General features: G+C 41.0%; 1 protein-coding gene across 3 annotated transcripts in view; it reads left to right on the plus strand.

The window, feature by feature from the left end:
* The window catches only part of scube3 (signal peptide, CUB domain, EGF-like 3), a 73,005-nt gene that overhangs the window by 41,971 nt on the left and 14,026 nt on the right, over positions 1–17,008 (plus strand). For 2 of the 3 annotated variants that reach the window (XM_054609056.1, XM_054609058.1), the window contains 5 exons: positions 1,792–1,938; positions 3,841–3,957; positions 8,828–8,875; positions 13,404–13,520; positions 15,714–15,836. In XM_054609056.1, coding sequence (XP_054465031.1) covers positions 1,792–1,938; positions 3,841–3,957; positions 8,828–8,875; positions 13,404–13,520; positions 15,714–15,836 — 552 coding nt within the window. The remainder of the gene's footprint in view (positions 1–1,791; positions 1,939–3,840; positions 3,958–8,827; positions 8,876–13,403; positions 13,521–15,713; positions 15,837–17,008) is intronic. The other variant, XM_054609057.1, reaches the window with a different exon arrangement.

Genomic DNA, 17,008 nt, shown 5'->3' on the forward strand with positions numbered 1-17,008 from the left:
CGTGAAGGTCTCAAGTCATGGACGTGCATGCTAGGTGTCTGTTGTAACTCTTCATGAAGCATTTATACATACCAGAGAAATTATGCATCTTATGTTTGCCAGTGAAGCTTTGAATTATGAAAGGCTTTTTTTTCTTCTTCAAACAATCTCTCCTGTTGTGTCTTAAACAGGCCCTATTATGCTATTTTCCGGGTGCACGTTTTTTTCCCAAATTACACTTACATTACATTACAGTCATTTAGCAGACGCTTTTATCCAAAGCGACTTACAGGAAGTGTATTCAACATAGGTTTTCAAGAGAACTACTAGTCACCAGAAGTCATAAGTGCATCTCCTTTCTTAAACAAGCATCTTAAAGCATAAACCAGAGCAAAAGTATAGTGCAGAAACAAATTACTACGAAAACAATAATTGCAACAGACTAATACGAATACAATAAGTGCTACAAACTAATACGAATAGGATAAGTGCAATAAACGAATACGAATACAATACGTGCAACAAACTAATCCGAATGCAATAAGTGCTACGAGGAAGGCTCAGGGTAGTACTTCATGAAGAGGTGAGTTTTCAGCCTGCGCCGAAAGATGGGCGGACTGTCCTGACGTCAGTGGGGAGTTCATTCCACCACTGAGGGGCCAGGACAGAAAAAAGCTGTGACCGGGTCGGTCGGCCGCAGGGACCTCTGAGCGACGGGGCAACCAATCGCCCCGAGGCAGCAGAGCGAAGTGGTCGGTCTGCTGACTCGGGGCATGTGTTAATGCTCATAACCCTCCTTGTTTTTCTTATCCTGGCTGTCCTGCAGCACCTCTTCTCACCCTCTCTCTGAAACGCTCCGTTGTAGCGCTTGCTCCTCCCTCCAGAAAGCAAAGTCTGCTCTGATTGGTCAGCTAGCCCGCTCTGTTGTGATTGGTCAACGTTTCACATTTCAAAATACTCTTTCTCCGAAGCTTCAGCTCCGTCTCTCTCTTTTGTTGTTTGAGGGCCAAACTAGTCGGAAGGAGTTTTACGTCACTTCCGTAACATTATGACCTCATAAAGTTACAGAAGTGAAGGAGAGAATTCAATGGAGCCGTTTAAGGAGCTCAGGAGCTTCTGAGGGGGAGGGTAACTCCTTTTAGGCGTGGACTTCAGGTTTTACACTCTACGGACCTTTTACATGTAAAAAATATATATAACACACTAAAGAAGAGGGAAAAAAGTAGAAAAGCATAATAGGGCCTCTAGAGGTTTCAGACACTTTTACTGAAGTGCTTTCACCTTGATGAAAATGTGCGCTGACCCCTTATTGTAGCGCAATCCCCTTTTGATCAGAGTCTCTGCTGGGATAATTTAACCAAGGAGGTATTTTTTCCAGTGTATTCCTCCTTTCTTTTCTTTATGGGGGATTACCTCAATAAAATTACAGGTCTACGGGATCAACTCCTGCTGGGAGGTTTATCCTTTCAGTTGGCAGCCTCCTTTTTATAGCCTGAACCGAGTGAGCATGTTCCAACAAGTACCTGAATCTTTGTCAAGGGGTACTGGGCATGTCAGTCACCAGCAGTAGGCATATATGTGACTCAGGGTCAGGAAGCCTGACAGGCGTTTGAGCATTTCTACTCCTCATAAGCTTTGGGACATCTAATTTAAAACCAAACTCTTAGTTTTCTGAATGGTCTTTGGCTTTAAAAACTGTGTATAATTTTAAAGAAAGTTAAAAGTCAAACTCTCTCTCTCTCTCTCTCTCTCTCTCTCTCTCTCTCTCTCTCTCTCTCTCTCTCTTCCTGGTCTTGCTGTTTTCTTTCGCAGCGCAACCAGATGGCTCAAAGGATGGACCCACTTGCATGGACAAGAATCACGGCTGTGCACACATCTGTAGGGAAACGCAGAAGGGTGGCATCGCCTGTGAGTGTCGACCTGGATTCCAGCTCACGCGTAACATGAAAGACTGCAAATGTAAGTCAAGTAATCCTGAAGCATTGTTCTCCTCTGTAAAAGAGTCAAACACACACATATGCAGGGAAACACACCAGAGGGAGGATTTATAGGCTCCTCATGAAAAGGTAATTGGGGTTGGAAACCTGCAGATGATAGATAATTGTACTCATTCCACAAATGCCTTCCAACACATTTAAAGCAGGCTACTGACATTGAAGTTACATTACCAAGCAGTGACTAATCTCCCGGATAGTCCTCGTAAAGAAAAACATGTTTATCAAATAAGGAGCAATCATTTACACAACCAGGGCAAGTGTGGAGGTTACTCGAAGGGGACTGCTCTGATGGACAGCGCACACTTCCTGTTGCCGTGCAACGGAGATCATCCTGTCAGAGCTGGGGCCATGGCTGATGGGGGATTTGTCTGTGTTTGGATAAGGATTGGAGAAGTGTTATTCTATAGTTTTTTTTCTCTGACAGCCCAGGAAAAGGGCAAAAGGCGCTGGGATGGTAGGGTGCAGACAGGATGGCGGTGGAAGCCTCTGCTCGTTCGTGCTCTCTTTCACTCTGTCATCACAGGTGTGTTAGAGGTGCCGAGGTTAATGCTCCCTCCGCCCGCCAGTAAAGATGCATTTGCACTTAAAAAATTGTGAACGCACACCAGAAAACTTACTCTCCCCATCATTTATGTGTAACTGACATGAGTCCTGTACTGCATTTGTAGGAAATGTCATGAATTATAAAAAATGTGTTCACTTAAAGATTTTGCCCAGCCTGCATAATTAATTGAATGCATTAAAATGAAAACGGTCTCAGTAGCGTGTAGTTTGACACTCTCATACGTAGTGACACACAGTGATTGAGTATGACCCTTGCATGATTCCACCTCTTTGAGTTTTAATGCAAAACACTCAGTAGTACTAGATTAGAGCCTGGGGAGTACTGCATTTATAAAACCATGATAGTGATAAATGGTATTAACATGGTTCACCAGTTGAGGTGGTGATGCATAGCAAGGAATGCTTTTCTTCACATTATGATACACAGATTTTGACTTCATGTAACTTTGGGGTCAACATTTTTTTGGAAATTGGTTCAGTATTGAGGGAGAACGCTTCAGCCGGCAGACGTTAAAAGGGCTGCAATGTAATTGCTTGTAGCAGTGCCGCACTGACAATTTACGTTGACTTAAAGTGCTTGTTTTTGCCACTAACAGTCTCAGATTGGCGTTGTCAGAGCCTGTTGTGTTGGATTATATATAGAAAGTGTAGCTAAGTGCAATTTAAAATATTGTATATGTCATGGCTGGATATTAAGCTGATTTTGACAATGCTGATGCAAGATTTCAGAACGAGACTTCTCAGAGCAAGACTTGGTAAGAGTCAATAACAAACAGAGCAGATCAAGTGAAAGGTAAAGAAAAACATTTAATTTTACTGTAGGGTCCCTTCCTTAATGTTGTCAGACACTTATAATAACGAGAAATGTGCAATCAGTAGAGTGACTCGGTAGGGGCCCCTAAAATGTGAGTCACCGCAACCAAGACCCAAAAAATAAAATGTTGTTTTTTCTTGTCTGCATCTGTAATAAATTGAGAACATTTCGACATGTTTTTTCCATATTGTTAAAATGTTTGGACATAGTTGGGACTTTCTTAATCCAATCATTTTGAGAAACTCTTCAATGGGAAGCTTTACATACAGTCTCCTTGAGGCCCTCTGAAGGACTGAATGCAGTCCGAGCTCACAATGATTATGTTTCAGAACATATGGCCCATGCAGAGTGTATTATGCTGAAGTTGTTGAATGTCATAGCCCTCTCTACTCCTTCATTTCTTGTCACCTCTTTACTGTCAACTTTCAAATTAAAAAACAGTATGTCTATGTGCGGTTTATTTTAACGAATTGTGCTCTTTGATAGTGACATGTAACTACGGTAACGGGGGTTGCCAGCACATCTGCGAGGAGACGGACCACGGCCCCAAGTGTTTGTGCCACATGAAGTTTGTCCTGCACAGCGATGGAAAGACTTGTGTAGGTGAGTCATCTCATCCCGATACAACTACCAAGGGCAAGAAATATAATGGCTTTTGAATGAGAAAAATGTTGAACCACACAAACGGTTAACTCAGCACCCAATATCCCGACAGCAAATTGAATTACCTGTTTTGAAATGAGGTTTTATTGTGATAAAATGCAAGTTGAGATACAGGCTTTGTTACAGTAGCTCTTGATCTGTGACATACAAGGACAAAAGGCTACCACCCACTGTGCTTTCCCCTCTGCTGCTGCTGCTCCAGTAACCTCTCAGTCCCTGCATCTGCTTTGGCTTCTCTTCTCCTCCTCCTCCTCCTCCTCCTCCTCCTCCTCCTCCTCCTCCTCCTCCTCCTCTTCTTCACTGGACACAACAGCTCTCTATATATTCCTCTCTGTTTCTCAGCCATGCAGTCAGACGCACACCTTCTATTAGCCCTTGGGTCAGTACCTCCACTGCTTCCCGTCGGGGATTAACTCACACACCTGACCTAACCTTCCATTGGCGTTATTTATCAGTGTTTGCCTCAGTTGACTTAAGTTGAGTAAAAATCATTCAGCCACTCGGGCACATTGAACCGTTTTGAAGGGCATTTTTCCCCGTCAGATGGGGGCCTGTAAAGTCGCGGCACAGTTCTCAATAAACACGTATGGATTGCGTTTAGCCATGCAGAGTTGCAATGACAATCGTCGAAAAATCATGGAACATTAACAAAGAAGTAAGTCAGGTGTAAATTTAAGACCATTACTGCAGACAGGTCTTTAATTCATCCGCCTATTTAACCACAATGTCATTAATAGCTTCTTTAAACATTACAAAGCCCGTTTAAATCAATTCCGCGTGCACTTTGCAGTGTTAGTAACCTTGGTTTGTAATGGAGGCTTCAGTGAGTTGGATAGGACATATTTTCATTGTCAGGAAGACAAACATAGTAATAGAATTAGAGGCTACGCCTGCAGAGCAGACTGGTGAGGTGGTTGCTCGGTTTCAGTGGCTGTTAAGTTTGGGAGCTCGGTTTGGGTAGCGGCTGATTAGCTCAGTGCTTCTGGATCCCCTTTAGTACCGCAGCCCTGATGAGAGCCAGACCTATGTCAAGGTCTGGTCAGCTATCCTGTCATTATTGCTGTACCCTGCTAGGCCAGGGGGACGCCACAAAGTTGACCGCAACCAAATTATATGTTTTAGCTTGTCTTATTCCCAAGGCGGAGCACATGTACATTTTGGTGTGCCAGTTTAGGAAGCAGTCAGCCAGTTAAAATCTCTTGATTTCCCTCTCACAGTCTGGGGTTACAGAGGTGGAGGAGGGGGGGTGGGGGGCTGCTCTGCGGTCGACACAGGGGCGCTCCACATCCCAGACACTCTGTTAGTTAATAAAAACCTCAATAAAACAAACAATCTGCCAAATGAACCACTGACGGGAGAGTGAGTGACACGTGCGTTGGAAGACCTTCAGTAAGGCACCACTCCTGTAACAGTGTCGAGTTTCCACCAAGAAAAACTACTCAAAAGCAGTGCATGCTACAACTGTGGTTGTTTTTTTGTAGCGAATTCGAAGCTGCACAAGTGTACACTAATATTTCAAGTTGGTATGCTAGGTTTGACAATAACCTTAACCCTCTGGCGAAATGACATGACAGCTACCTCTGCTTTGCTGAAGGAAATTTCCCTTTTAATTAGTTCAAGGCTTGAAACAAATGGTTTTTCGTTTGGAACAAAGAAATCATATTCTAATCAGGAATCAAGTTTCATAAAGTCTTGAATGTCACAAACAAAATACAAATAGCCTGCTGGGATTGTATTTTTACATGCTGTCTTCATGGCACATAGTGATAATTACCTCTCAACCATCGCTTTCTTAAAAAGTAAATGATGCGTAGAGTGAAGAGGGTATCCGTAGCAACCACACAAAGGAAAAATACACTCCCGTTTAGCCTCGCTATTGATTTTGATTTAGTAACATTTATGATTAATTGAGTCTCTGCATACTTTCTCCCGAGATGAACATGGCACGATTACAAAACCGCTCTTTCCTCGTCGGGTGGGCTCGTTCAGTATGCTGTAGCTTCAGCGTTTAATCCATCTTGTGGGGCGTTTCATATCATTCTTTATTAATTTTGTGGTGTTTCTCCTCACCCAGGCTTAGTCATGCATTTTGTAATAAAACACCACATGCTGCTCTGTTTGGAAGTGTTGGTTCTTTATCCTTCCTCTCTCACCTCTGTTCATACCTTGCATACTGTAGTTGGGAATTTTATGTCAGCTTGGCATTTTATTGGTGGCACACTGTTTTCTTTATTCATACACACAAGCACACACACTCTTAGAGGTTCAATCACCTACTTAATCTGTAAAGTCAGACTATTTGTCTGAAATTGACAAAATGTTACAAAGTCAGGTTTATTTGTCTGTGCATCATGTAAGGTCAGGTAGTATCATAAAAGAGCAACCATCATGTGGAAGCATTTACGCTGTTAGCGCAGCAAATCATAAACATTCACAAATAGCAGGCAGATGCAGACACGCTCGGGAGTTCAATCATCTGAAGAGTTGGCCACACTATGCCAAACACACACACACACACACACACACACACACACACACACACACACACACACACACACACACACACACACACACACACACACACACACACACACACACACACACACACACTGAAAGAGAGCAAGAGATGCATTTTATAATACAAACAGAAAGCTATACAAACAACCCCACAAACAGTACATATCCTGCATGCATGCATCACATGCATGTAAACACATGTAGTCTACAAGCATATGCCCATAACATAAACACACTGTGTGCTCTCATTTCGGGTGGTCTGTGCATTCATGCTGGTGTGTTCAGTTGTATCTCACCGAGCTCTGTCCTCTTAACTGCCTTGAATGGTTGTGTCTGGATGCTGCATGTTGGGATGGGGACATGTTGGTCACACTGTGGCAGTCGATGTGAACTGTGCATGCTTTGTGGTGTTGACCTGTTACTCTCAGAGTCGAGCATCTGCTTCCTCATCTGGCACCTCAAAAAGGGCTCTGAATCAGTCATCCTGACATTCAAAAGGGTCGAAGACCATGCTTTACTAATTGAAATAGTGCAAGGATATACACGGTAGCTCTTACTGCAGTTTAAAACAAGACCCTCAAAAAGGTCTTATACCTTTTTCTATTATGCTGATGTGCTTAAAGGCCCAATCCATCAGCCCAGCTGTATCATGGGTGAGTGTGTGTGCACTGCATACTAATTATGTGCCATGTAGTCTAGTGTAAAGCTAAATATATATTCAGTGGACTGTATGAAATGAAATTCACTTGAATTTGGCTTGTAGATTTTTTTCAAAATTAAAAGCCCATCAATTAAAAGTTGTAATATGACATAAATGATTAACGCAAATAGCTTTTAAATGACATCACATAAATTCTACGGCTGGGCCACTGCCAGTGCTTGGAGACTTGATATAACAGCCGAACAACATTCATTCTGAAATGATCTGTCCATAAAAGACACCAGACATGAATCTGGCTGTCTCTGTCTCTCAGCTTGCAGCACTAACCACCACTCGCTCTGTCTGTCGAGGCTCGCTGCGCTCATCCTAACTAGCAGAAGCCTCATCTCACACACAAACATCAGAACTGCACTTTGTCTGCACTGTGTGAAATATTTTTTACTTGCATGATTGCATGTGGCGAGGTAACACTTTTTTCCTTGAGATGTCACCCTTTTCATTTTAGATGAGGATCTGTCATAAATAAATTTGTTCTTAGGAAAGTAATCACTGCTGTTTGCTCAGTTCTTACCAGTTTAAGGCTGTCTTTTTTGTTTTTTTGCAACAACATAATGTCATTCTCTCATGTCATTATCGCCTCCCGTGGGTGTAAATGGCCATGAACTTTTGTTTAATTCAGGAGAGATGATCCCCTCTCATCCATGCTATCCACCTTTTTCCTAGCCTTTTGATATCTTGCATGAATTATGAGTGTATCTTCTTTTTTTGTTGGAACTTTTTGAGAAATAAATAATGTGGGAACACAACCTGTCAAACGTGATAATGTGATAATACCTCTACCTTTTACTACTGAGAGATAGGAGGACAAAAAAGTTAAATAGTTTAGCATTAGCTAAAATAGTCTGGAAATCTGAAGCAAGTTATGCGGTTTGTAAACTGCACCAACAGACAAGCTAAACTAAATTTGTGGCTTAAATTAACATTAACTGGAAATGAAATGTTATGGTTCCTGTCAGCAATAGTAAACTTTCCATCATTTGCCAAAAGTAGACAAATCCAAAACAGCTTACTTCTCTGCTACTGTTATGATTAATATGTCTGCTTTTAAATACACAAGGCTATGTTCCACCTCATTTAATAAAAAGCCCCTGACTTTATTACTATGGAGCTACTGATAAGCCTCAGAGCTTTTCAGACTGTTCATCGATTCACCGTCTGTAGCAACATAATAAATAAAATAGCTAAATATGCTACTTTACATTATCAAAGCCCACTTCTTTGAGTCCCCACGTCACTCTGTAGTACAAGGCAGAGGTATAATCACAATATCACATATAAGGTGTGACAGGTTGATTTCCTTAAAATAAATTTAAAAAAAAAAAAAAAAAAGACACCTGCAGCATACCAATAACTCTCACAGATGCCTCTTCAATGACGGGAACAAATGGAAGTTGCACTCATAATTCACTATGGGGGAAAAAGGTGGATATCCTGTAAATCACATCGGATTAGTTCTTGACACATGCTCATGACTTACATAACACACCAATGCTGCGTGGTCCAAGTGTACAAAGAACTAAAGTGGTGTTTTTTACAATGTGTGCGTGTGTGTGGGTGTGCGCGTGCATGCAGGGGAGAGGAGTGTCCAGTCCCAGGCAGCCCCCCAGCTGTTCCCCAATGGTAAATATGTGTTCCTCTGACTCCTCTCTCTGGGGGTCTGTGGGTGTGGGGAGCAGAGGAAGCCGACCTAGCAGGCACTGATCAGGCCCCTCCCCACAGGGGGCATCATCCTTCTGACCCCTGACCTCTGACCCCCCCACTCCCCTACCTTCCTCTTCCTTCTGTGAATGCCCTCTCAATAACAGCCGCTGCCCGTGTCAAACCGCACCTTTTCAAAACACAGCTGCAAACAGGGAGTCTCTTACCAGCAGTATGAACATTACATAAAGGGATACACATTTACTACATATGACAAATGCATCCATTTTCAGTCATGTTGACAGTGGTGGTACATTTACTCAAGTACTGTACTTAAGCACAGTTTCGAGGTACTTAAGTATTTCCATTTTTATGCCACTTTATCTACTCCACTAAAATTTAAGAGAAATATATTGTACTTTTCATCCCACTACTTTTATCTGACAGCTGTTTTGACTTTTCAGATAAAGACCTTACATAAAAAAAACCTCAGATAAACTTATAAATAACATTATAAAAGATCAAACAAATGGCTACTAATCTTTTCGGCTTATGACCCCTAACAATAAAACAGTGGGGGCCCTAGTCACATTTATATGTGTTGTTAGAAGTTCCAGCGAAGAGTGATTCCCCCTCTTAACTTCTCAGATGGTTTTATGTAAATAGGTTTGCGCCCCAAAGAGGTAAAAGAATCCCATATTTCCTAAAAGAAAAAAAAGGCAAAAAACAAAGTACATAAAAATGAATGAAGATTTTTGTAACCGATCTTTTTGTTTTTCTTAACCCTGCCACATTCATCATATAACAACCCTCTCAGTTTTATGTTCTGGCCCTTAAGAGGGGCCCGACCCCTAAATTTGAAACCACTAAACTAGTCAACATCACTTTTTAGTATTTTTGTCTTATAATGCATCTGGTTCTTGGTAAGACTTTGAATGCTGGACGTTTTATCCACTAGTACATTTACCTAAGTAGAGGATGTGAATATGTTTTCTGCAGTTCGATTGCTCTACTAAATAAGGATGTACTAGCACAAGTGCACGTAGCCTCTGTCAAAAGTTAAATGCGATTGGCTTTTAAGAGGCAGACCAAAGACTTTGGGTTTATTTGGGTTTTGATATGAGCGAAATTGAGCATGCAGGGTTCTAAACACTCAGCCGTGGTGTTCCTAAACTCCATCATCACGGCCTATTAGCTTTGGTGAGGGAGCCAATAATGTGTCCATGATTGCTTCATAGAAAAGATCAAACACGGAATCCCTCTAAACTTGCTTTTTCATACACATGTAATCTTGTCTCTGAAGAAAATCTATTGAAGGGAGAATATGCTATTACAGTCCAGTTTCTTCTATTCAGTAAATTGTTTCACAACATTTGCAGGAAAATGAACAATGGAGCAAGTTTCCGGGCAAAAAAGGAGAAAGAAATATTAGAGAAACCTTTTTGCATTTTGATAACTTCACAAATGAGCTGTGTTTTTATAGCTATGGCAAAGATGCCAAGAGAAATAAACTCATAAATCTGCGACAATGTATCAAACCTTGATACTTCAAAGAGATTTACGATTTAATTATGCCATGTAAGAAACTGCGGGGGGAGGTTTGTTCTCAGAGGAGTAGCCTGCTGAAGGTAAGATGCAAAACAATAGTGTTTTAAGTTACTAGTTGTTACTATTGTATCTACACTTAGTTTCCCTCATACCACAATATAACAGTCTGACCTATTTCAGTATTTTGTGTCCTAGTTTCTGGTTTTTTTCCTCTCTCAGAAATAGAAACATTAGGAGCAAGAGACATATTTTGCATCCTCCTTCATCAGTTTCATTCCCCCCTCTGAATTCTTGTGTTACTGTACTATACTTAAAGCAACTTTGTGGTCTGTGTTCACAGTTGCATCTCTAAAGAAAATTAACAAACTGTTCTCAATGGTTTTATTTTCTCATTATGTGGTTAATGTTATTGAGAGAGCATTCACCTCAGAAATGTAGTCGTGTTTTTCTCTTATAACCTTCTGAGAAACTTAACTCTACCTGCATGTTTGCTGTTTGGTCAAGAAAACACAGTATTTTTTCTTTAAAAAAAAATCTATATATATTCTCGGTAAATCGACACTCAAGACACTCTGCCTCGTGTCTTTTTGTAAATGCTGTCCACTCAACCGTCGACTTTTTTCATTTGCGGTCGTCATATACGACTTGTGACAAGTTGTTTGTAAACAGTCCTCACGTAAGTCAAGAAGTGCTGAAAGTAGAAATCTTGTGGCTTCTGTTAAAAGATTAAGTACACTGTCTGAACCACTCTGTATGAAACATATACTGTCGAGACTCAGCATTAGACCAAACACCCTACACGTCATTTTGGGGAATATTTACAAAAGTCTGCCCACTGTTACTGTAATTGCGGGTCCCAGACCGGTGCACTGTAGATGTGGCTGGTGTGAATCCAAAACACACAAACCCACACACATACCAGAGCGTGTGTCTCTCCCCTGTCTTCACAAAAACCATAATGTCAGAAATATTTCTTTGCTCTCTTAGCACATGATCATTACAGTTTGGTGAGATGGCTGCCTGACTAAGCGTTTTGGAGGCATGTCCTGACACCGTCTTATCGTCTCGTCTGCCAACTGTCTCTGCTCACACTTTGCAATTATGTGAACCCACAGTGCTATCAGCCTTGGCTTAGGACTGAGGTATTATTGACTGGAAGCAGTAATGTCTGTTTCACAGCCATGTCTATGTAAAGTTTGCTAACATTAGCCCGCAAAAGCTACTGGTCTTACTCAGCTACCAGACCAAGTAAGACTGTAAAACCGCTGAATGTTTTGAATCTAGAAAAAGATGTGCTTTACTGATTACAATCAAACACTGCAGTAAAGCGGGTAGTTTCAGGTTAAAACATTTTAAAGCTATAAAAAAGGTTAACTTTTAAACCTTTGGAAAAGGTATTAACCATACTAAAAGCTAAATACATTCAGTTAGTTTATACTAATGTCTCATATAAATCATGACAACACACAACAAATACATTCAAACTACATCGACAAAGGGAAGAAAACTGCCGGAAACATAGACAGTAGATTTGAGAAAAGTGTCACAAATGCAGCTAATTGTCATGTAACCTAAGACTCTACGCTTCTTATAGTATTTTTAATGAAGTCCTTTTATATTTTATAATTAATTTAATATTTTCTTGCCGTGGTACAGTTCATTAATTCATCATGTTCCGCCTTCAGCAACAACATCCACATAACTGTTTTGAACTGTTGTCTATGAATCAACTGTAAAAATAAAATTACATCACTGTAAGCACCTGTTTTGCTTTGATGCATAATTCCAGTCTACAGTTTAGTTATTTTTTATTTGAGAGAAAGAGCTTCACAAAGTTTTATTATGGCTGCTGCAGGCGGTGCAGTTTTAGATTTAAGTGAAGAGGATTAGGTGTTTCCCCAAAGGGATCCTCGTTCGCTATAAAAAAAAAAAGAAAACCAGTGCAGCTGCATTCCCTCTTTAGTGCCACGTGTGAGCTGCCATCTCCCTGCCGGTGAGAAGTCTTCGACTGGCCCAGCTGTGCTGGCTCCTTTTTAGAAGAGCTGCAAGCTAGCGTCCTACAACCCATTAGAGAGATGAGATGTGCTGTGTGGATGACCAGTTGCCTTAAAGCAAGTTAAAGTGATGTTCCAAGTTGCAAAAGTTTTTTTTTTATTAGTTTTTTTGTTCTGTAGTGTGTGAGGCTTTCTATAAACCTGCCAGAAACTATTAAGGCTCACACCGGTCTCCGTTATGTGAGAACAAATTTATCCTGTGCTGTTGCTTAAAATGAAAGTCTCAGTGAAATTTGTCACCGTCTAGAGACGAGGCCTCAGCTATCCTGTCTTGACTGACTACCTCCCTTTTTTTTCAAAGTAGTCCAGCCAACACAGGGGCAAGGTAGCTGAAATTGCTTTTTTTATCCCCAAAATGCCTGGAAGGTTTTCTCAAGAACCAGGAAAAAGTGGCAGTTTTGTCGAATCTGTCTTGAAGTCAAAGCTCTGCCCTCATGATGGAGGGAAGACAGATGCCCTACAGTACAAAGGACTTTTGGAGGTCGTAATGCCGTTTGACCAAAGAGAAGCAAACATGCACACACACACTTTACAATACAGAGAAAATGTGTGAAACCCTATATTTTGGATCTTATATTTCCTAATGACTTCCTCCTTTCATTATTCACAAGCATCTTCTCAACTCATTTACTCTTAATCTCATCCAGCTGCTGCATTTCTTTTCTTTTCTTGTTTCCTTCTTCATTACTATTTTTTCTACTGACCGCCTGCTACACTTCTTATTGTTTGACGCCTGTTTGACACAAAAAAAATTATGCGGATTATGATAGTGTGCCTTCAAATTATTGCGTTAATACCATTATGCATATTTGCTGTTTTGATCGGGTTAAATAAGTAGGTCAAAAAAGCATCTATGGTGTATTTCTCTACTTGGGTTTGTCTGACTGTGACTGCCTGTTTCCCTGCAGAGACCTGTGCAGTGAACAATGGCGGCTGTGATAGCACATGTCATGAATCTGTGACTGGAGTCCGCTGCAGCTGTCCTGTTGGCTTCACTCTGCAGCCGGACCGCAAGACCTGCAAAGGTAAAGCATCCTCATTCAAACCACAGCTGTCACCAAACTATTCTCCCGCTTATCGTGTTTTCAGGCACGTTGGATCTTCTTTCTCCACCTGGAGATCAATTAATGTACGCCGTCCCTGTTAACACTTTTTCCGACCCGCTAGTTGGATTGTCTCGTTATAAATTACATTATCATTTTTTTGCAGGGGAGGTTTTTTCACAGGTGCTCTGTCAATGTCTGTATCCTGTGTAAATTTTACACTTTTTTTGCTTTCCAGCTGCATATTTTGTGATGCCACCTTTCTTTTCTTGACAGTTTTTCCCTCAAACAATAACCATCATCTTCCTTTCTGGGTGGCTGGAAGAGCATCTGTAACTCAAGCAACCTGCATAATGTAGCAATGTGTTTTTTTTTATTATTATGTCTAAAAAAATCAACTCCAAACTTAAGGGTAGAATTGAGAATGATATTAGGAGACTACGAAAAAAAAAAGGCACTGCTGACTCTCAGAGAGTTAGACGTTTCTGGAGAGAAATAAGACAATCTAGGCTTCCAGTACAGCTGGGATAGAAATCTGTCAGCCTTTTATGGCTCGTAATGTTACACTAACAACTCTGATAAAAGTACATTGGTTTATATTAGTTTGGTTTTAGACGCAATAAGAATAAAACAAACCCAAGCAGCTCCGGCACCATAAAACGGGGGACTTCTGTAGAACGGAGACAAAGATGGAGCAAGGAAGGGATTATTTTTGTTCCGTTTCTGATTCATTTATTTCAACCAGATGATGAAGACTCCCTCAAGAGACGGATGCCTCATTTGTGATGATGACTCAGAATTAATCAGAGCCGCTGCCAAACTTGCCAAGGCAGAGCACCATCAAACGCGGGGATTGAACCCATGATATATTGATTGGGTATTGGCTCCAGAAATGAAGAGCAGAGTAACCGGAGGGAGATGGACAATGATGATTTAGAGCTCTCTGCCACAAGGCTTTGCTGTGTGAAAGCTGCGTCCCATTACAGCCACACGCAAACTGATTTTAGACTTTCTAAAGGCCAGTAAGGAAATCCCTGAAGCTTATTTCCAGTTTCCTTAAGACTATCAAGGACAGATTCATCCTATTTTGGAATAGTTCAGCACCATTAGCTGAGCTGCCTTTGTTCTTATATCTCCTCCTCGCTGTTCAGATTTAACGACTTTTCATTAACTCCTGTTAAAGCTTCTATAATCATCAGTATTTTTATAACAACAATGGATCATATGGCTTTTTGTATGTGACACCCAAAGACTTACAATCAGTAGTATATTACATATCATTCACCCATTCACACACTGATGACAGGCTACCATGCAAGGTGCCACCATCAGACTCTAACTAACATTCATTCACATCCAGTCCACACCGATGGCAAGCCTTCAGGAGCAACTTGGGGTTAAGTGTCTTGCCCAAGGACACATCGACTGCCGAAGCCGGGTATCGAACCACCGACCCTTTGATTGGAGAACTACCTTGCTCTCCACTATGCCACAGCCGCCCCCATTACCACATTACCTGCCCAGCACCAAATGATGGACAAAGTTAGCGACCAGATGCAGAACATATTGGAGCATTTAGCAGATATTTTTCTCAGGAATTGTTGGAGATCAAAAACAGATTACATTACATTGACAAAAACACAACTCCAAATGAATGATATTGTTGCTCTGTAACTGCTGAAAGTTGTTAGCTGTTTGCTAAAAAGAAAAATATGTCAGTGTTGCGTTCACAGCTTGTTTCTACTTACACCAAAAACAGTCGCATAGTAATAATATTCATAATAATCATAACTTTATTTATATAGCACCTTTAGAAATAGAGTTTACAAAGTGCTTTGAAAGACAAAAAACAAGGCAATAAAAAAAACAGAAAGCTCAACAGTGAGGCCTAACAAAGCAAGACAGAGTAAGTTAAACCCTGATAAAAACAGTAAAATAGATGAAACAATTAAACCAATTAATACGATAAAAAAAAACTAAGAAATAAAATAAATGATTTAGTAAAATAAAATAATAATATCAATAATACAATTGGGTCTTAAGAATCGATTTAAAAGAGATTACTGATTTTGCAAGCCTTATCTCCTCATTGCGGGTTTATGTTTGATTTTCTCGACTTTTATTTTGTGATTTGTGATTTGATGTATCCAATGTTGATGATTTTTCTTTTTACAGACATTGATGAGTGCCGTCTTAACAATGGGGGCTGTGATCACGTGTGCCGAAACACAGTGGGCAGCTTTGAGTGCAGCTGCAAGAAAGGCTACAAGCTGCTGACCAATGAGAGAACTTGTCAAGGTAGGTAGCTCTTATTGGACCACTTTTTACCAACAAAGTTTACTTTAAGTCCCAAACCGACACCAACCCCAACACTTTCTCTCTTAAACAAGGTCATTTTTGTATCGATTACAGAGAATGGTGAACCATAAATGTCCTCCAAAAAGCACAAAAACATGCTCCCTCCAGCCTGCAGAGAAGCCAAACCAGGCCGCTTTGACTTGTTTGTCTGTTATATTTGGTGGTAGCCATCGCTCAGCAGGAGCCGGGAGGACTAGCTGCAGAACAAATAAATAATTTGCCATGGCCGAACACGGCAGGTGTGGGGAATTAGTGCTCCAAACTCTAAAACCTCTGCTCCTTGGATGAATCAAGCCACTACAGAAACATCTGGTTAAAGAAGACAGGCAGGCTAGAACTGTGGTGCCAAGCTCAGTGGAAAAACAGATGACATGCTATTTTTTAATTCTCTTTTCTTTATTGATGTGGTCGATCAATATCTAGCCTGGTACACATCAATGTCATGCAATGGGGTTTAGAATTGCTGCACTGAATCACACCACTCTGTTCGCAGTACACAAACATCTTATGTGTTCAATGTAAAAAAAAAAAAAAAAAAAAAGACTGTCGTTGTGCTTTGCGGCCACTTTCTTGACACTTCAGATCTATTTTTGGTGGGACCCCTTTTCTCTCAGTACTCAGAGAAGAACAATGCAATGTTTATTTTGCCATAATAGCACAGATAACTGAGAAAATGTGGTCCGTGCATGAAGGAATGTAAATCATGGCTTGTTTTCCGTGGCACCGTGCCTTAACACACTCCATCATTTGCTGTTTGGGTGAACAGGGGCAACTTTGGAACAGTGTTGTCCTTGTTTGCTGCTGTGTGTTTTGTCTGGAGAGATGGGTTGTGATAAAGCTCACCTCTTGTTGAGTGAGGTGTTGCCAGGCTCACACACACTCCACACGGCTGTCTGCTCCTTATCCTCTCCCTCTCCACTCATTCCTTTCATTTTTCTCACCCACTGGAACGGGAGCCAGGCAAAATAAAGGAAGAGTGTCTCTCACGAAAGCATAAACTTTATCTTAATGATTTCTCCCCCAAATCTTGGTGGTTTGCTCCTGGTGTTGATATTAGACTCTTAGGCACTTCCATAAAGTTGTGGGACACACAAGAGACACATTGGAAAAAA

The sequence above is a fragment of the Anoplopoma fimbria genome, chromosome 12 (assembly GCF_027596085.1).
Source record: "Anoplopoma fimbria isolate UVic2021 breed Golden Eagle Sablefish chromosome 12, Afim_UVic_2022, whole genome shotgun sequence".
NCBI classification, from domain to species: domain Eukaryota; kingdom Metazoa; phylum Chordata; class Actinopteri; order Perciformes; family Anoplopomatidae; genus Anoplopoma; species Anoplopoma fimbria.